The 22,168-nt window shown below is 41.5% G+C and overlaps 1 protein-coding gene across 1 annotated transcript in view; it reads left to right on the forward strand.

Annotated features, from left to right (window-relative positions):
• The window catches only part of FREM1 (FRAS1 related extracellular matrix 1), a 173,100-nt gene that overhangs the window by 145,219 nt on the left and 5,713 nt on the right, over window positions 1-22,168 (forward strand). The window contains exons 29-34 of the mRNA XM_006864507.1: window positions 5,446-5,595; window positions 7,051-7,265; window positions 10,896-10,943; window positions 11,226-11,378; window positions 11,564-11,692; window positions 13,063-13,178. Of these exons, the coding sequence (XP_006864569.1) occupies window positions 5,446-5,595; window positions 7,051-7,265; window positions 10,896-10,943; window positions 11,226-11,378; window positions 11,564-11,692; window positions 13,063-13,178 (811 nt within the window). The remainder of the gene's footprint in view (window positions 1-5,445; window positions 5,596-7,050; window positions 7,266-10,895; window positions 10,944-11,225; window positions 11,379-11,563; window positions 11,693-13,062; window positions 13,179-22,168) is intronic.

Raw genomic sequence — 22,168 nt, forward strand, 5'->3', positions numbered from 1 at the left:
AAAGGACAATATGCTGGGGGCTGGAAACATTTTTTGGTATCGGATTTCTGTTTGAATGTTTACTTTGAGCTTTTGGGACCAAAAAGGTCCTCTGAATACTAGAATCTTTGTATTGCTAGATATTCTCCCTTGTTCAGTCCTTGTCTCTTCAGGCTAGTACTATTGCAGCAGCTGCCTACATAGTCTCCCAACTGCTGGATTCTCTGGCCCATCTGCCAGGGCCTCCAAGTTCTCCCACACAACACGCTCTGGTTTAGCATTCTCAGTATCTAATTCTGGCATGTCACTTTATTCAAGAGATTTCTCCATTGCCTGTGGTTTGAAGTTGGAACCCAAACATCTGTTTTCCTGGGCTCATTGCAGTCTGGCTACCAAAAGCCTTATTTTCTCCTACCCACCAGTATGACCTTGTTATCATAAGAGCTAATCTCTCACCCTTCCCTAATCAAGGCCTCACTGGGGCTGTCTTCCTGCCTTTGCTCACGTCATTTTCTCATTTCTTCCCTGCCAATCCTTCCCACTCTGGAGCCCCAAATGACCTCCCCTTTCTCTGAATACATATAATAACTATGGAGTCCTAGGGTGGCTCTGTGGGCTAATGCGTCAGACTGCAAAATCATTTGAACTGCAAGGTTGGTGGTTCAAGCTCACCAGCTGTTCCTTGGAAACCCTATACAGGGTCGCTATGGGTTGGAATTGATTCAATGGCACTTAACAACATCTAGATGATGGCTTTTAGAATCCCTAGTTTATACAAATAGGTAACATAATCAGATGCTAACTGAAAGGTTGAAGTTTTGGGTCCACCCAAAGGTACCTCTGAAGAGAAGTCTGACAATCCCCTTCCAAATAATCAGCCACTGAAAAGCTTAAGGAAGACAGTTCTAGGCTGGGTCACCATCAGCAATGTTGAATCAACAACAGTTTTGTTTTCTCCTGGCCATATCTTTTGGCAGCCAATCATCTGTAAACCAACAACTGTCCTTGATCTCATTCCTACTCCCAGGGACCCTTGGCAACAGAGTAGAACTGCTCCATAGGGCTACTAAGGCTGCAGATCTTTATAGAAGCAGCCAGATTCATCTTCCTCCCAAGGAGTGGCTGGTGGGTTTGAACAGACAGCTGACTTTTGGGTTAACAACTGAGTGCTGTACTACCAGGGACCGTTAATAATAATATGTTGTTGTTAAGTGTCGTCAAGTCGGTTCTGACCCATAGCGACCCTGTATAGGGTTTCCAAGGAGCAGCTGGTGAGCTTGAACCACTGGCCTTGCAGTTCAAACAGCTTTGCAGTCTGGCGCATTTACCCACAGCGCCACACCAGGATGCCAATGTTGTTGTTGTTGTTGTTATGTGCCGTGCCAATAGAGCCCCTTAATCATACAGAGCCCCTTGTGGTTAGCAGTCCAATGCTGAACCCACTGCACCACAAGAATCCTTAGTCATGTATGTTGTTGTTGTTATGTACTGTTGATTTGGTTTCAACTCATTGAGACCCTCTATAGAGTTTCCAAGGAGCATCTGTTGTTATTGTTTAGTGCTGTGAGTCGGTACCTATGAGTATATAGCAACCTAATGCACAGCAGAACCGGACACTGCTTGGTTCTGCGCCAACCTCACAATCATTGCTACACTTGAGCCCATTGCCAATCCACCTCATTGAGGGTCTTCCTCTCCTTTGTGGACCCTCAACTTTACCAAGCAAGATGTCCTTCTCCAGTGACTGGTCCCTCCTGATAATATATCCAAAGTCTGAGAGAGAACATCTGGTCATCCTGCCTTCTAAGGAACATTTTGGCGATACTTCTTCCAATGCAGATTTATTTGTTCTTTTGGTGGTCCATGGTACTTTTAATATTCTTATCCAACACCATAACTCAAATGCATTAATTCTTCTGTGGTCTCCTTTATTCATTGTCCAAATTTCACATGCATATAAGGTTATTGAAATTACCATATAGCTTGGATCAGGCACACCTTGGTTCTTAAACTGACATCTTTGCTCTTCAACACTTTAAAGAAGGCTTGTGCATCAGATTTGCCTAATGCAGTACGTCATTTGATTTCTTGACTGCTTCTTCCATGAGTGTTGATGGTTGATCTGAGCAAAATGAAGTCTTTGACAACTCCAATCTTTTCTCTATTAATCTTGATGTTATTTATTGGTCCAGTGGTGAGGATTTTTGCTTTCTTTATATTGAGATGCAACCCATATGGAAGGCTGTGGTCATTGATCGTTATCAGTAAGTATCTTAAATCCTCTTCACTTTCAGCAAGCACAGTTGTATCATCCACATATTGCAAGTTGTTAATGAGTCTTCCTCCAATCCTGATGCCACGTTTTTCTTCATATAACCCACCTTCTTGGATTATTTGCTGAGCATACAGGTTGAATAAGTATGGTGAAAGAATACCACCATGGTGTACACCTTCCCTAATTTTAAACCAGTGTTCCCATGTTCTGTTTGAACAACTGCCTGCTGGTCCAGGTATAGATTCCTCATGAGCACAATTAAGTGTTCTGGAATACTCATACTTGCTAGTGTTGTCCATAGCTTGCCATGATCCACACAATCAAAATCCTTTGTGTAGTCAATAAAGCACTGGTAAATATCTTTCTGGTATTCTCTGCTTTCAGCCAAGATCCATCTGAACATTAGCAATGATATCCCTTGTTCCACGTCCTCATCCGAATCTGGCTTGAACCTCTGGAAATTCTCTGTCAATGTATGCTTGCAGTCCCTTTTAAGTTATCTTTAGCAAAATTTTACTCGCATGTGTCTGGTGGGTTTGAACAGCCACTTTGTGGTTAGCAGTCCAGTATTTATCCTACAGTGCCACACCAGGACCCCTTAATTATATATAACTTTACATAAGCTTTTGACTTTTCTAGTATTTATGTATTGTCACCTTAATAAGGTTTGAAACTCCTTTAGGTCAGGTTGCAGCTTCTTGGTAGTTTCCATAGTATGTGTAGAATGCAAAGGTAAATATATACAAGGTACAAGTATACATTTTGATGAATTGATTCATCCAACCACAAGATGGAAATTATATAGTACATAATTATATAGCTTCAACTTACACTTTTGCAAAGGTTGTGAAAATAATTCCTTTAAGTAGCCAATTGCCACTGAAGGTTTCACGAATTAGCTGTTAAATATACTATTCCAAGTACACCTGCCTACACGCAGCCAAGAATATAATCAGAGAGCAGGTTCATCTTTCCAGTGGATTCTGTTGGGATCAGTGAAATCTTGATTAGATCCTGAGGTCTGTGTGAGGGATACTTTCAGCAAGAAGCCACCATAGAGTTGGTTGAGTTGAAAGGCAGAAAAGTATCTGTAAAAAGGAAAGAATATAAATTCTTAGAAGAGAAGGCTAGAAAAGAAGAATGCCTTTATGAAGTAGCACAAGTGGTTAAATGCTCTACTTGCTAACTGAAAGGTTTTGTTTGTTTGTTTGCTTTTTAAAACTACCTGTTTGCTCCTGGAGTCCTGGTACGGCACTCAGGGATAAAGCACTGGTTCGCAAGGTTGGTTTGAACCACAAGATCTGCAGTTTAAACTCCCCAGCCGCTCATTGGAAAGCCTATACTGGGTGGCTATGAGTCAGAACTGACTAGATGGCATTTAACAAGAACAACAACATATGCTTATATGGAGTTCTGGTGTGGCATTGTGGGATAAACACTGTTCAAACTCACCAGCCATTGCTCAGAAACTCTGTACAGTCTGAGTACCTAGAAACTCTGTTCTGCTGTAGGATAAATCCTGGACTGCTAACCACAAGGTTGGCATTTCAATTCCACTAGTTCCTTCATGGGAGAACTGTCAGGCTTTTGCTCCCATAAGGATGACGGCCTTGGAAACCTGATGCAGGGTCCTGTAGGTCAGAAGGGACTTGGTGGCAATGAGTTGGGCTGAGTTGAGGTGGTGCTGTGGACCAAGCATCAGGTTGCTAACTGCAACGTCGGTAGTTCAAATCCACCAGGCATGCCACAGGAGAAAGATGAGGCTGCCTGTTTTTGTAGGTTTGCAGTCTAGGAAGCCCTAAGGATCAGTTGTACTTGGTCATGTGTAAAGTCACCGAGTCAGAACCTGCTTGATGGTGGTGGCTTTAGTTTGTTTTCTATCCGAGTCAATGTAGTTTATGTGAGTGAAAGCATGCACAAATACTCAGCGACCCTATTATAGAGACCTGGTGTGGCACTGTAGGATAAGCACTGCTAACTGCAAGGTCAGCAATTCAAACACATAAGCCACTCTCAGAGACCCTATGGTGGTGGTGGTCATTGTGTGCCACTGAATTGGTTTTGACTCATAGCGACCCTATATAGAAAGAAAACCCTATACGGGTTTGCTGCGAGCTGGCACCAACTTGACAGTATACAAGAACTGTGTTATGGGCACTGGACTGCTGAGCGCAAAGTTGGAAGTTCAAACCCACCAGCCCTCTCACTTTGAATTGGAACTGACTCGAAAAGCACAAAACAACAACAAAACGATAGAGTAAGGTTTTCAAAGCTTAGCCCTAGAAAGTTAAACCATATTTTAATTTTTTTCCATCTTAACCTTAAGCCTTATATCTCCACCAAACAGTATTCCTGCCACCACTTGTTCTAAATAAGCTCAGAAGAATGCCCTGAGGAGTGGTCAGGCTGAGATCATCTCTGAGGTCTCTCCTGGTCTTAACTTGCTGGGTCTCTGGGTGCTGTGTTGCTTCCCATTGGGCAGTGATGGGTGGCCGGGGATATGCTTATGATATCAAAACTCCTGTGCATTAAGTTCACAAAATTACTGTGAGCCATGAGTAGAGGCAGACAGAAGGAGAGAGAAGAAAAGAATTGGCTCCATCTCTTTCTAGAACCCTCCTGCCCATAAGTTACCTTTAGGAAGGTATCAAATGATTGAGCTTTACATTCCCAGAAAAAGCATATGTGGGCAAGAGGCATTTCAGGAACTGGGACAGCCGATAGAGACAGCTGTCTTTAGAAATGCATCATTTCAATAGCATGAAGTACCATCCAATAATCACTGCTAAGTCTCTTCATCAACATCTTAAGATTTTTGACACTATGAAGATCTTAAGACTGCAGTACTTGTTTATTCTTAAGAAGAGAAGGAGCAAATCAGGAAAAAAAAATTAAATCTTGAATCTCTTCTACTAAACCCTACCCCCCTTCTTCCCCCCATCCTTTGCATAATGCAGCTTACTTTTCTGTTACAGTGTTTGCATTTAAACGGAATCACCACTGTCCAGGAGCAAATGTGGTCTGTTCATATTATTTGGGAAAACAGCAGGAGTTCAGGCGATTGGTAGCAGTACAATAGCTCACTCAGGCTACTGCAGTCTTGCTGTAGACATGTTAATTAATATATTTCTCTGACACATAGATGATTGAAACAGCAATTAAAGAGTAATTAAAATGTTTACTTCTTGTAGGAATGTCAACTAAGATGTGGAATATAGCAATTACCTATGACGGATTAGAGGAAGATGATGAGGTCTTTGAAGTAATTCTGAACTCCCCTGTGAATGCAGTTCTTGGCACAAAGACAAAAGCTGCAGTGAAAATTTTGGACTCAAAAGGAGGTATTCTTTTGATCCTCATCTTGAAATCAGGAGCGGTCCTGGTGTTGTAGCTGCTTGCTTTCAACAGCCAACGTGCTTGATAATGCTTCAAATCAAAATGCTTAATTTCTTGTCAAGCAAGTCACCTCGGTCATGATGTAGATCCTTTATTCTGCTTTCTGCTTCATGTGGTTTTCCTCCTGCTAAGAACTCTCGCTCAAGAAAAGCAACAAGTCAGAACCGTAGTTGTTTTTTCCCTCCCCATTTGTTGTTCTCACCGAGGGGGAAGCAACGTTGGTGAGAATCTATCGACAATTATTTCCAACCCCCGAGTAAGTAAGGGCTGTAATTATCTTCCTCTGTTAAAGAGAGCTCTCAATGCTGAAAATCCAAGCCCCCACTATAGTGTGACCAGGAAAATTCTAAGAGAAGCAGGAACTAGAGAAAAATAGATGTGAAAGACGCAGCTGGGGTGGGGATTTAGGGGCAGGTGGAGAATATTAATGAATGACGAGGACCAGCAGTGCCAAACAGATCGTGGATAGTAGATGCTTTGGAAGAGTCTGTGAACGCCCAAGTCCTTGGCTGGTCTTTATTTTGGGAATTTTTTTTTTTCCTGCCAAACGTCCTATAAACAAATGTTCCATATTTGACAAGCGTTCAGTTACCTTGCTCACTTTTCACACCTGCCATGCCCTGTCCCATTTGTACCTTACCTCTATTGTCACTTCTTTCCTTTCTCGCCCTCTAAAAAAACTGAGCACGCTCCTCTTTATAATATTCATGTTTCCACAACATCTCTCCCCACCACCTTTTCTCGCCAACGTAATTTCTTTATCCAGCAGAAATTTCTGCTCACACTAAGGGCATAAAGTACATAAAGGAGTGTACACTTTATATGTGAAGTCTCAAATACCATAGGTGACTTCTAGCCTTAGGTTTTTTGTTTTTTGTTTTTTTTTGCATTCGTTTCCAGAAATAATACCTGGGTTTCCAGTACAATCCATTAAGATTTGGGTCTTGGTTCTATAATGGCTGAATGCTAATTTTAAAAACTGCCACTTGGTTTCACTGTCATCTTTAAACAATCCCAGTGTCCACCTATGGGACTTGAGGGACGGACTGGGTGTTTGGCTGTGCTTGCAGCATGGTAATTGATCAGTGATAAGCCTGACAGATCGAGGCTGTTCCCCAAGTATATGGTCTGGTTATAAAATCATGACAGTGATTTTCATTTGTGGGTTGTGAAATCAATTTCATGACTTTATAATCACCCTGCAAATGTGCAGAAGGGCACAGCCCTCCCAGAGGGAAACTGATGAGGAATAAAGAGATGCTGGCAAATGGCAACCAGGCAACATCTGGTGGGGAAACCATCCATCTCAGTTTAATGACAAGCTGCTCCGGGGGCCGTGTCGATGTGATCACTTATCTGTTTGTGTAAAATGGACTGACCGTCTGCCATCTTGCCTCCAGGACGGTGCCTTCAGTCATATTCCTTCAACCAACACAAGCACAATGCATGGGACCCAGGCTCTTCCTCACCCACCGCCTTGGGCTCCTTCTATCTGGGAAGAAGACCTCTACCATCTTCCAAGAGGCTAGAGGTCACCAGAGGAGATACCCCACAGGACTTTGATTCTATGACTCTTTCTCGAATGAGGCTTAGGCCCCATGGGAATGGCAGAACAGTAAGTCTGGGACCCAGTGGTGTTACTAGGGTGGGTGCAGTAAGCCAGGGTGTCACCCAGTTCCCCCATGGACCTCTACCCATACCAGAATCATACAGATTTCTTATTGATGTTTATTATCAATTTTAATCATAGAATAATATGATACATATAATTATAAATTGCTTAAATGTAGTATTAGTTAGATCTTATGAATGGAGCTCTGGTAGCTTAGTGGTTACAAATTGGGTTGCAAACCTCAGGGTCAGCAGTTCGAAACTACCAGCTGTTCTACGGGAGAAAGATGAGGTTTTCTGCTCCTGTAAAGATTTGTAGCCTCAGAAACCCTGTACAGGGTCGCTATGAGTTGGAACCGACTCCATAGCACATAACAACAACAACAATGAATGTTGTTGTTTTTGTTAAGTGCTATCAAATTGGTCCCAAATTATAGCGACCGTGCATAGAATATCTAGGGACTTCCTGGTGGGTTTGAACTGCCAACCTTTTGCACAGTCCGGTGCATATCCTGTAGTACCATACCAGGACTCTGATTGTATGACTAGTAACAACAAAATTGTTTTACAAAAGTCTTTCAACGTTGACTGATGACATTATTAGTTATAACATTATAGTAACAGAGAGGAAGCCTCCTTTGAATTTTCTCATTTTTCTTTAATTAGTACTTTATTCTAAAAAAAAAAAAAAATTGTTGGTATAGGCTCACATATACTAATTACATATGACTGTAGCAAAAGCACCAGGAATTTTGAAAAATCAGCGACAGTAACAACACTGGCAAGGCGCCCTAGTAGTGTAGTGGGTTACAAGTTGGGCTGCTAACCACAAGGTCAGTAGTTCAAATCTTCCACTCGCTCTGTGGAAGAAAGATGAGGCTTTCTGCTCTTGTAAAGATTTCTAGCCTCGGAAACCCTATACAGGGTCGCACTGAGTTGGAATTCATTCCATGGCACACAGCCGCCACCACCACTATAACAATGTTGGCAGCATGGAGAATCATAGGGCGTGCTTGTGGTACATGCAGACAAAACCATGCGATTCTAAGTATCATTGTAATTGAGTGATAGAGACAGTTATGACCAGAGCCCTTTGTTGTGGTTGTTAAGTGTTGTCGAGTCAGTTCTGCCTCGGTCCAGTGCTTATCCTACAGCGCCACACCAGGAGGTTCAAAAAGTAAGAGTTTTATTTAGTCTTGTAGGTATATTGATACATGTAGGATGGGCTTATAAAAATGCTTTATTGTTAGAACTCACTTGCCGTTGTTAAGTGCCGTCAAGTCAGTTCCAACTCACAACGACCCTGTCTAGGGTTTCCAAGAAGCAGCTGGTGGGTTTGGACTACCAATCTTGTGGTTCACAGACCAGTGCTGATTCTACAGAGCCACACCAGGAGCCCTATAGCTAACTATTGGGAATTTTTTATTAAAAAATAATAAATTTCTGCAGAAATGCTGCACAAAAATCTTACAGTGAGTCATTTTGGTGTCATGCCTTCTGACAGTGTGAATCCCTGCACCCCACTAGTGAAGCCTTCAGTTCAGAGGCCTTCTGGGAGTTGATGAGTTTAGTACATGTCGAAAGAATCGAAAGATATGAATAAGTTCTCAGAAACGCTGACGGAGCTGTTTTGAGTCTCCTGGTGAGTGGGGCTGTGAAACCTTCTCAGTTCTGCAGTGCCTTTCGTATACACAGATCACAAGGCTGCACCACTTTGTCAGCTCTCCTAACTGAGATGATACACGGATTCACGTATATGATTTCTCCCTTGGTTTCCTTCATAATGCAGACGGGAGTAACCAGTAATTATGGTTCAGAGTGAGGCTAAGTGATCCACTGGGGTGTGGAGGCCACGGCTCTGACCTTTCTTAGCACAACGTGCTTACCAAGTGCAGGTTCGTGTGTGTGTGTGTGTGTGTGTGTGTATGGGCATGTGTGTGTGATATATATAAGTGCCAGTGTGTGCATGTATGTGGACATGTGTGCCTGTGCGTGCATGTGTATGTGTACATGTGGGTGTGCATGTACATACATGAGTGTGGTCTACACACGTGTGTGTATGCATGTGTGTGCACGCACATGTGTGTACATGTGTGTGTTTTCTTGACCTCTATGTACTATAAATCCCGTTACTGTCTAGTCAAGTATGCCTCATAGTGACCTAAGAGGGCAGACCCCACGGGGCTTCCAAAACTCTCACGCTTATAGCAGCAGCTTGCCACATCTTTCTCCCACCGAGTGGCTGGGGGGTTGGCCCTGCTCACCATTTGATTGGCAGCTGAGTGCTTAACCACTTTGCCACTACAATTCCTCTCTGTGTATCAGGTTGTTGTTGCTAAGTGCCGTTTTGTTGTTTTTGAGGCATGACTGGTGAGTTTGAACTGCCGACGTTGCTGTCCAGTGCATTACCCTACAGTGCCATACCAGAACTCATAGATGTATCATAGATGTTCATAAAGGGACTACAGTCTTGACTCCATAACTGTGACTGTTAATAGGAGCCCTCGTGGCATAATGGTTAAGTACTTAGTTGCCAACCCAAAGGTAGTTGGTTCAAACCTACCAGCTGCTCTGAGTACTGGCTGTTCCTCAGGGGAAAGATGTGCCACTGTGATTCTGTAAAGATGTTGGAAACCCTATGGGGCAGCTCTATTCTGTCCTAAAGGGTCTTTATAATTATAATCAACTCAATAGCAATGGGTTTGTTTTTGGGGGGGAACTATATAGGATAAAGGAGCTCTGGTAGCATAGTGGTTACAAATCGAGCTGTGAACCTTAAGGTCAGCAGTTCGAAACTACCAGCTGTTCCGAGGGATAAAGATGAGGCTTTCTGGTCCCATAAAGATTTACAGCCTCAAAAACCCTGTACAGGGTCGCTCCGAGTCGGAAGTGACTCCACGGTACATAACAACAACAATATAGGATAGGACTCCTGGTGTAGTGCTGGAGGATCAGCACTGGACTGCGAACCACAAGATCAGCAGTTCAAACCCACTTGCTGCTCCTCAGAAACCTTATACAGGTTCACTATGAGTCAGAATTGACTTGATGGCACTTAATAACAACAACAACATATAGGATAAGCACTGGACCACAAGGTCGATTTGAATCGCAAGGTTGGTGGTTCAAACCCACCAGCTGCTCCTCTGAAGCCCTATACAGGGTCTCTGTAAGTCAGAATCAACTCAACAACGCTTAACAACAGCAACAACAACATTAATGCAGAAAGAAACCTTGGTGATGTGGTGGGTTAGGCATTGAGCTGCTAACTACAAGGTCAGTGGTTCACACCCACTAGCAGCTCAACAGGAGAAAGATGAAGTTCTCTGCTCCCATAAGATTTATGGCCTCAGAAATCCTGTCTCGGGTTGCAATGAGTTGGAATTGACTTGATGGCAGTAGCTCTGGTTTTTGGGTTATTAATGTAGAAAACAACATTAATACATTCTGATTAGACCAGCAACTTATAAAGTTTCAATGATCTGTCGAATCTCAATAAACATATGTCTTTAGAATTTCAAATTATTAAAAAAAATTTCTGGAGTGTTTTTACCCTGTTGTTAATTATTATTCAAGCCAGTTCAGTCTTATCACTGAGGGAAAGTCTAATCATACTGTTTTCTGTTGATTTCAGGTTCGTCCCTCCTCTGTTTATAGAAACGCAACAGATATCATCTATAATGTAAGCATAGTTTGAGGGAATTGCTCTTTTCCTTGTGTTTGTAGATGCAAAATATTTATAGGAATAGTTCAATTTATACATTTATACTTATTTATACATTTCTCCTGTAAACTTGTTTTGAAACTTTTTAGAGGACTGAGTGATCAGAAAGAAATCTTTCACCTTTTGGCTTTGATCCAATTTTAGAATTGCTTATGTTAGCAGCAAATCTCTTGTGTTTGCCATTTGGTACTTTCTTTTTCTCTTTCTTATTGTTGTTGTTGGTTGATTGGTTTCCTCAAGTATCATGGGACAGTTTCCCTGAAACTGGAGGATGCCAGTTCCCCAAAGGCCAAAGTCTCCATCATGAGTCAGCCACAAAAGACAACTGAAGTGGCAGCACTCCCCCAATCAGATAAGGTGGAATCCACAACCGACTCACACTTCTCCAGACAGGTATGGAAATCTTTCTACTTCCTACTCATCTTACAACAAGCTGTTTGCTGGGCCCAAACACACACAAAATCACCTCTAAGCCCAGGGGACAGCGAACTCAACATAAATGTGGCCCACCAAATGAAGACTCCACGTATGTGATAACTTCCATTGAAACCATTCTAAATTGCCTTTCTTTCCCATAGGACCAGTTGCCCTCATTTACAAAGAACTGCACTCTGGAACTAAAGGGCCTTTTCTATTTTGAAGAACGCCTCCAAAAGCTGTACCAGTGCAGTGGGATTTCCTGGAAAGCCTGGAGCCCCCCAACCAAGGTGGGACACAGTCTGAGAGCCAAGTTCTCTTTCTAGCAATGGGCCCTATGATAAGCAGATAGCGAGGCATCAGCCTAGGGCATCATCGTCAACTCTTGCTACCTCTACGTGCCCTCTTTACACCTTCATGACATAGAAGAATGGCACAAATTAGCTTTTTAAAGATCACAAAAATCTATTAGTTAAATCAGTACAGTTTAAGATGTTTTTTAATTTAAAAAATTATATTTTTTCTGTTATTGCTGTTGAGAATACACATGGCAGAACATATACCAATTTAACAATTCAGCATCGTGGTTATGAATTGGGCTGCTAACCTTCAAGGTCAGCAGTTCGAAACTGCCAGCTGTTCTGCGGGAGAAAGATGAGGCTTTCTGCTCCCGTAAATATTTACAGCCTCGGAAACCCTGTGCAGGGTCGCTATGAGTCAGAACTGACTCCACGGCACATCACCACCACCACCACATATATAACTGAAGCGCTCTGGCTCTGTAGGATAAGCACTGCACTGCTAGTCATGAGACGAGCAGCTTGACCCCACAGCCGCTCTGCAGAAGAAAGGGGAGCGTTTCTACTGCAATAAAGATTTGTAGCCTTGGAAGCCCTGTACAGGGTCACTGTGCGTCAGAACTAACTCAGTGGCGCGTATCAACAATAAAATATATAATCCATTAGCATTGATTACACAAGACCATTTTATCCTCCTTATCTGAACTGCTCTTCCCCCAGTGACATAAACTCACTGCCCGTAAGTGTCCTATCTAACCTTTTGTTGTTCTCAGTTTGATTCCATAGAGATTTCTCTAAAAGTACACAGTGGTCAAGGCAAGCATTCTTTGCTAATCGTGGTATGGTACTGTAGAATGAGCATTGGACAACCACCACAAAGTCAGTGGTTCAAACCCACCAGCTGCTTTTAATAAACCCTATATAGGGTCACTATGAGTCAGAACTGACTTGATGGCACTTGACAACATTGTTTGCTTTAAAGAAGCCTTCAGGGGATGTTTTTGGGTTTTTAAGGTTTAAAGATTATCTCAGGGCAAGAGGTTTAGAAGTCCATCCAGCCTCTATGGATCCAAAAAGTCTGGATTCCATGAAAATGTAAAATTCTATTCGGCATTCCTCATGTTTACCTAATAAAAAAAATTATTATAATGTCAGGATGTAAAATTTTGAAACATTGCTGAACATGGTAATGTCCTTTGTTAGAAGCCATTGCGGTTTTTAATTGGGATTAGGGGTGGCCCCATTTCTGGTGACCCAGATGGCTCTGTTCAAGGTAAGGAAATGATGGAACTCCTCATACAGAGGGCAGACTCTAGATTGCAAAGATTGCAAATGATGTGGACATGGATACTGCTTTTCAGGAGGTGGAGGACAAATCCTGCCCCGCTGGGTGGCACCTTCATTCAGGCTACTGCCACGCCTTGATCACAGAGCAGAAACACAGCTGGACCGAGGCTGCCCACGCTTGCAGGGAACAGTAAGAGACCCGATTTCACATCTGATTGCCGTGTCTTCTCAGTTTCAGTTTTCCATGTGTAAAATACAGTGTTATTCATTTTGTGTTCTTTTCTACTGTGTCTCTGCTTTCTCACGGAGCTGTCCAGTGGCTTTATTCATTCAACAAGCACTGAGTGACATGGCCAGGGTTTGTATTAGAGCCTCAGGACGAATCCTGTCATTTGGAATGGATTTGGAATTGATCTTGATGTGACCTGGGGCATATTTTTAAACGCTGTGCCACTGACACAATTCGGACTTTGCGCCTCTTTGCCTAAATATTTTGGAGAAAATCAGAAGCAGCTTATCTGAGTCAACAGGCTTACAGGTTCTGGTAATTTATTTTTATAAGATAGGGATTCCTGCCTAGTGATTTGAAAATGCATAGTAATGAAAGGCCTTTTATTATCAGGATTTTATAGCGGTAAGAGGCACGGATGATTATGAAGCTAGAGGAGCTGGACAAAGATTCACAGAGTAACAGAATACTCAGTGAAGGGTCTGTGGTCAAATCCTGGGAACAGAGTGTATCTAAGCCATAAAGACTTAAAGACTACCTATGTGGATAGCCTGATTCTCCTGCATGCCAACCTGGAGAGTATACTAACAGTACAATTAGATTTATATGCTCCATGTTAAGGAGCCCTGCTGGTTCTGAAGGATAAGTACTGGACTGCTAGCCACAAGATCAACAGTTCAAATCCACCATCTACTCCATGGGAGAAAGATGAGGCTTTCTGCTCCCACAAAGATGTACAGCCCTGGAAACACCATACAGGGCTGCTATGAGGAGGAACCAGCTTGATGGCATTGGATTGGCTTTGGTTGGGGCTCCACGAATAGAAATTGAGACTCTAGGAGTCCCTTGCAAATATCAGATTATTTACATCACCAAATTTAAAAAGTTATGCTCATCTAAAGGCACAGTTAGAAAATGAGTAGGCAAACTTCTCATTTAAGCAAAGCTATTGTCAAATCATGTATTTGATAATCATGTGTTTTCAAGGCCCCAAAATACAAACAACTCTTACAAAATAGCACAGTCCATATCAAAATGGAAAATAATCCAATACAAAACAGCAAATGAGTTGGGTACTTTACAAGCAAAGCTACAGTGGGTCAGTAAGTACATGAAAAGAATGTAGAGAAATGTAAATTAGAACTCAAACGAGATACCGTTTCACATCTACTAGTACCCCAGTGCTTAACCCATGTACTACCAGGGGTCCTTACCATATCCACTCAAAGAGTTTGGGTGTGTTGCTGCAGGATAAGCACTGTACTACTAACTGCAAGGTCGGCAGTTCAAATCCATGATCCGTTCCTCGGAAACCCTAAACAGCACTTAATGACAATAGAATAACAAAAATCATAAAGATTGACAATATCAAATGTTGACAAGAATAGAGAGCCAATGGGCCCATCAGTGCATGATTAGTAGAAGTACAAAATGGTACAACCATTGTGTATAATTATCTGGTAGTCTCTAACAAAGTGCATACATCCACTCTAACAATTCCACTTCTATGTATCGACCTAGAAGAAACAAAGATATGTATTTACATGTAAAAAAGACACACACAAGAATTCCATAGCAATCGTATTCCTAATAATAATAATTTGAGTCATCTGTGCTTATGTTGTTGTTGTTGCTGTTACTGATTTATAGGAATGCTTTATATTTTCTGTAGGATAGATCAATTGTTTTATAAGCAATACAATGGAATTGAACTAGTGGAACTTGCAACAATGTAGATAAATCTTAAAACTTTTTGTTTATAGAAAGCTGGATGGTACACAAAAATTACTTACTGTATTATTATTATTATTATTTCTTTTAAAATGAATGGTGGTGGTTATATGCCACCGAGTCAGTTCTGACACATAGTGACCTGTGTAGGGTTTCAGAGGCTATAAATCTTTATGGAAATAGCAAATCTCATCTTTCTCCTGCAGAACACCTAGTAGACTCGAACCGCTGACCTTACGGTTAGCAGCCCAATGCAAAATTCATTATGCTATAGGAAACATTAATCTTTCATGCTAGAGATTAACATGATCTCCGACAGGGATCATGGGTAACTGGAAAACACAAATCATTGTTTTAGAGAGATAAATGTTCTAGGTATTATTCTAGTGACTTTTACATGAGCGTGTACACTTGTCAAAATTCATCAAATTGAATACTTAAAGTCATTCATTTTAGTGTATGTAAATTATACTAGATCTTTGAAAAACTAATAAAATATTTTAAAAGTATGTTTAAAACTGGACAAATCAGGCACCTTTTTCTGTACTGATGGTTTCCATAATCAAAGGTGAGCACAGGTACTATAAAATCAACCAGTGACCTTTAGTTTTTTGCTCATCAGATGGTGGTAATTTAAATATTTAAAACAATTTATATATTTAAAATAATTATTGTTTATATACATAAGAGATTAAGTCAAAAAGAACTGCTACAAAATAGAAAACTTTAATAAGCAAAACTATCAAAATGGGAAGCTATTGGTTTTCAACATACCCTTTTGCTAGGTCCAGAAACTTCTGAAAGTGCTGTTTCTATCTGTCTAACTCTTCCCCTAATGAATTCTGAGCTCTTCATGTTACACCTTGCCAAAACGGCAGTTTTGGAATCCTCAAGGGATTCAAATTATGTTTCTTTTACATGTTCTTTGAGTTTGGGGAGTAAAAAGAAGTCTGAAGGGGCAAGATTAGGTCTCTCGGGTGAGTGGGGCAAAGTTTCCTAATGAATTCTCACAGGACAGCCCTTGCTACCTACCCTCTGAGAAGGAGCAAGCACATTGTCGTGATGAGGAAATACTCATCAGTACAACCTTCCCGACCCTTTTCCACCAATACAATTTCCAACTTTCTTTAAATTTCCCCATAATAAGCACCTGTGATTATCCTGTATTCACAAAAATCTATCAAGATTACCTCTTGGGAATCCCAGTAAAGCCGTCACCAAAGCCTTTTGAACCAACCTCTTTGCCTTGCGTTTAACTCTCCCTGCGGATCCCTTTGGAAGCCAGTGATTTGATTGGACTTTTTTTTGAAGGCACCCTAATGAGACTAAGACAAATGTGTTACAGAGAGAACTTATTGGCAGCCAGACACTGATTACCGAGACAGGTTTACACACATTTTATTTGGAATAACCCCATGTGTGTATGAACAGGAGCTCGAGTAACCACACTTCTTGACTTACCCTCATCTATGTCCCTCATGCTAGAAGTTAAAAGAGAAAGGACACACTCTTTCACCAAATAACCAGATATCCTACTTTAACACCTGTCTCAATGCACAACAATATAAATTGCCATTATTTCATATATATATATCCTTTTTCCTCTTCAAGGGAAGGATTTTGATGGAGAATAATAATAATAATAATAATTTTTTTTTCAAATATCTGAACCAGCAAGGGGGAAATTGGAACCTGGCTCTTCCACTGACAAAAATGAGAACAAGGGTAGTTCCACTCTAACCCAGGCTTACCAAGATCACGCTGTTCCTGGGGTTTGGTGTAAATGACAGATGAACAGAACAACAGGACCCTCAAATCCTGAGGGGGAAGTAGCTTTATTGCTCATCTTCTGGTTATTCTCAAAGGGCAACTCAAGGAACTGTGCTGGCCTGTAATAAAGTGTCCACTGGGCCTTAGTGTGGACAGAACAGTATGGATTGAGAGATGTCTGTCATTGCTGCATAGAGATGGTGTCTTCTCAGAGAAGGAGCATTTTTATTCTGAGACTGTGATCTTCTAGATATTGTGTGTATGTTCCAAAATCTTTTTATATATGTATGAAATAATGGTAATTTATATTGTTGATGTCCTCATGTTAATAACTCCATATCAGTCCTCAATAGCTTTTAAATTTTTTTCTGGTCAAGTTAATTACAGCTGGTGATGATGAACACAAAGAGTAACAAGGGGCTCTTTATATAACTATGAATATTGTAGAATTCACTCAACTCAGGAATAAATTAAAAACCCAAATGAATGGAAAAGCCTAGCTATTTCCTCATGAATCAGCCTGAGTTCATCTGCAGCTTGGTTTTTTGCACCTTGATACCGTGACCCTGTTACACAAGCCTGACCTACTTCCACAGGCCTTCTTGCCCATAATGCCATTTAACACTTTATAGATTACAGAATTCCTTCACGTATGTAAGCTTATTGGATCCTCCCATCACTTCTGTGAGGAAGCAGGTATTATTATCTGCATTTCTCACCTTGAAAAAAAAAAAAGAGAGAGACTCAGGAAAACAAAATCACATACGAGTAAAAGGAAGGGACAGGGCTTATTTTCCATTAGGCCATTTGCCAAAGTATAGCCCCATAAGTATAGGGAATGCCTCACCCCAAGTTTGTCAACAATACACCTATTTAAGTTTGTATTGGGATAACCTAGATTTCACATTTCAAAGTGATGTGTTACTAACTGTACATCTCTTACAGCACAGACATAGTAAGATGTGTATTAAATTAGGAGCCCTGCTAGCATAGTGGGTTACTCATTGCGCTGCTAACTAAAAGGTTGACAGTTCAAACCTACCAGCAGTTTCACAGGAAAAAGATGAGATCATCTGTTCCCATAAAGATTTACAGTCTTGGAAACTTAATCTGCCCTATGGGGTCACTGTGAGTCAGAATCAATGGCAGTGGCTATGGTATCCATTCTAAGTTTCATTTCTATAACAATCACACTAATGGAGTCCTGGTGTGGTGCTGTAGGATAAGCACAGGACCAGAAGGTTGGTTTGAACTACGGGTCAGCAGTTCAAACTCACCAACCACTTCTTGGAGATCCTCTACAGGGTTGCTATTAGTTGGAACTGACTCAACAGCATTTACCAACAACAAGTGGCAGGTCAGTGAAAAAGAGGAAGACCCCAATGAGGTGAATTCACACTGTGGCAGCAACAATGGGCTTAAACACAAGAGCTGTGAGTCTGGTACAGCGCCAGGCCGTGCTTATGATTGATTCTGTTGTGTACGGGGTCTCTCTAAGCTGGAACAGACTCAGTGGCGCCTGGCAACAACAACTTTGCAAAGTACACCTAAGGTACACTCAAATTCCAAGTTTATAGGTACATTCCTTCATCAAATATTTATCAGGTACCAATTATCTGTCAGGTACTAGGAATGTCTAAGGAGCCCTGGTGGTGCAATGATTTAGTGTTTGACTGTTTATTAAAAGATTGACAGTTCGAATCCAGCAGCAGCTCCACAGGAGAAAGAACGTGGCAGTCTGCGTCCATAAAATTACAGCCTTGCAGACCCCGTAGGGCAGTTCTATCCTGCCGTAAACAACTGCTCTTTGATCTTACACTGGAGTATTTATTACCTGCCAGTGTTGTTCCTCATAAGGAAGCCCAACAGCGAAATCATCCCTTTTTCATCAGTGAGCTTCAGCAAAATGGACACAACAGCTTTCCAAATCCAACTGTTCTCTATGAGACCCAACTCCTGTATTTTACATCAAGGTCCTCCCTCGGGGAAAAAGTGACTCTATGAAATAAGCACTGAACTGTGAACCCCAAGGTCAGTGTTTTGAGCATTTCTCCTGCACCACAGGAGAAAGATGAGGCTTTCTGCTCCCACAAAGTTGTATATCCTCCGAAACCCTATACAGGGTAGCTACGAGTAGGAACCAACTCAAAGGCACTTAACAACAACAACAGCAAAGGGCCTGCTTCAGTCCTGATACTGCCTTCCCACAGAGCTCTGTCAGAATGTGTCATTGAATTTAAATTTAGCCTTCCTTGCATTGATGTCTTACCATAGGGGCAATGAAGAAATTCTCTTTACTTAGACATAATGGACTCCTGGTGTGGCACTGTAGGATCATCACTGGACTACCAATTGCAAGATCGACGGTTCCAACCCACCGGCTGCTCCTCAGAACCCCTATACAGAGTCGCTATGAGTTGGAACCAATTCAACACCACATAACACAAACAACAGACATAAAAATACGAGTTACCAGTAATCTTTGTCTGTTGCATATATGAGAGTTTTTTGGTATTTGTTCATGTGATTGGGTGTCATCCAGCCTGGTGGCTCAGCTGCTAACTGAAACGTTGGTGGTTCAAACCCACCAGTCACTCTGCATAGAAAGATGTGGCAGTCTGCTTCCATAAAGGTTACAGCCTTGGAAACCCTATGGGGTAACTAGGAGTCAGAATCACCTCAGCAGCAGTAGTGGGTTTGGTTAACTTTATAGATGCAAACCACCAGGTCTTTATCCTGTGGATCATCTATGTGGGTTTGAACCACCAAACTGTCAGTGAGTCACCAAGAGTTTAATCATTTTGCCACCAGGATATCTTAAATATCACAAGCAGAAAGACATTTTGCTCTGGAATAAACTATTATAAAATCTTTAATATCATCTGAAAATCTTCCATCCCTCTAATTCAACTGATCCAATATGATATTATTATTAGGTTCAGAAATACTTTGTTGTTGTTGTTGTTAAGTGTCACTGAGTTGATTCTGACTCATAATGATCCTGTATAAGGTTTCCTAGGAACGACTGGTGGGTTTGAACCATTGACCTTGTGGTTAGCAGTCCAGTGCTTATCCTATAGTGCCATGCCTCATAAATTCTCTTTTGAATATATGGTGTATTTCAAAATTCAAAAATAAACAATAATGTTGTTAAGTGTCATTGAATTGATTCTGACCATAACGACCCTGTACAGGGTTTCTGAGGAGCAGCTGGTGACTTTGGACCACTGTCCTTGTGGTGAGCAGTCCATTGCTGATCCTACGGCACCACACCAGAACTCCCAGAACTACTTTACTCAAATGATTGTAAAGTTATTTTGATGAACCCAGTCTCAGGGAATTATAGAACTATGACTTATTTTTAGATGTGAAACTGGCAAAATTCTCAGAACAAAAGAAAGTTTTTAGTGACAACTGGGACTTTTCCAGAATTTTGGGACACAACTAATCATCTGTCTATCAGTAACATAAAGTAATATACAGTCTTTCAAATCTCACATTATCCATTTAACATATCAGTGCAGAAATTAAAACATCTACCAAATGCATTTCTGCCCAGTGGCATTCTGGGTGATATAGACAATGATTGTGATAATGGACCAGGAGGAATTAGTGTTTGCTCCTGTTGTACATGGAGTTGCTATAAGCTAGACCCAACCCAACGGCACCTAACAACAGCAACTTGAGTTGGAACCAACTCGATAGCACTTAACAATGGCAACAACAGCACGCATGTGTATGTTTTTAAATTTAATGTCAAGGATCATTTTTGGGGCTGTCTGGGCTATTATCTCTGCTTTGCTCGCTGGTGTATGCATCTGATAAGTTCCTTACAATCAGAATAGCAAATCTTACTTTATCCCTGGCCCCTAATCAGATTTCCAGCTCAACTCCATCTTTATCACCAGTCTCCTTTCCTCTCCGTTGGTGTTTAGTATTCTCTAACCCAGAGGAGCCAGACTCTCAGATTAAGCATTTCTCGAAGTTTACATATTGTAATCTCATCTGCTCATTTCCTTTGGCAGTCATTGTACATTTGGTAATTCTATTATTATTATCTATGAAACCATTTTGTTTTCCACAAGACTGTCTGGAACCCCTGCTGACCTATGCTTAAAGGTTTCCTCTGAAATGTACTGACGTTGTTGTTAGTTGCTGGCGAGTTGATTCTGACTCAGTGATCCTGTGTGTGCAGAGTAGAACACCTCCATAGGGTAGTCAAGGCTGAGGCCTTTCAAAACAGATCCTCAGGACTTTCTTCCATAGGGCTTCTTAGTGGGTTCAGATCATTATCCTTTCTGGTATTAGTCTAGCGTTGGAACATTTGCATTACCTAGGGGCTCCCTGAAATATACCTGTACTTAAACAACAAGCTTGAAAGGAACACATACGTACTTCTGTAACCAGAAAAGTGGAAGCTTCTGATTTTAATACTACACTTTAGATGCCTTCAAATGTCAGAGCTGTCAAACGATTCTTATTTGTATATGTGTGGTTCATTTCTATATATATGCATATCTATAGATATCTACTAGGTGCCGTGGAGTCAGTTCTGACTCATAGCGACCCTGTGTAGGATTTCTAAGGAGCCACTGGTGAGTTTGAACTGCCAACCTTGTGGTTCAAACCAACCTTGTGGTCCAGTGCTTTACCCTACAGTGTCACACTAGGACTCCACCTATTCCTCAGAAACCCTATACAGGGTCGTTACGAGACTTTCCACTCCTGCAAAGATTTAAAGCCCTGGGAAAACATATACATGGTCACTGTGATGAGTCAGAACCGACTCAACAGCACTTAACAGCAACCATACTTTACTTATGTTAAACACAGCTGCTTTCCCTGTCTCTGCCATTTGGGACTCTTGCTGCTTGTAGAGTCAAAATGAAAATCAAAATAGTACTTGAGCAGTTAAAATGGATTTTATAAAGTCTGTGTTGAAGATAGTTTCAAGAATGTGGAAGCTAGAGGACATGTTAACTAACCTGGAATAAGACTCCGTGATTTCCTGATGTGAGTCCCTGGATGATATGAAGGGTTATGTGCTCAGCTGCTGATCAAAAGGCCTGACGTGTAAGTCCACTCACAGGTACCTCAGAAGGAAGACCTAGGGATCTGCTTCTAGGAAATCAGCTGCTGCAAACCCCATGGAACACAGTTCTACTCTGATGCACATGGGTTGGCCAGGAGTCAGCGTCAACTCAACTGCAACTGTTTAATTTTTTTCTGATGATGAAATTGAGGCTGCAAGGGTTTCATTGTTAAGGAATTGAGGGCAAGAAGAAAGTAGACCTAGTACCCTGGCTTTACAAGCTCTGTTCAGTATGAGTGTTGACTAACAGAGCCCCTCAAGTCTTCCCTCAGCCCACACCTACACAAGCTTGATACTCTTGTGTTGTGTGCCCACAGCGCATTAGAATTAGCATATTGGATTAGAAGAGGAGAGAGGA

The sequence above is a fragment of the Chrysochloris asiatica genome, unplaced genomic scaffold, assembly GCF_000296735.1.
Source record: "Chrysochloris asiatica unplaced genomic scaffold, ChrAsi1.0 scaffold00065, whole genome shotgun sequence".
Classification (NCBI taxonomy): domain Eukaryota; kingdom Metazoa; phylum Chordata; class Mammalia; order Afrosoricida; family Chrysochloridae; genus Chrysochloris; species Chrysochloris asiatica.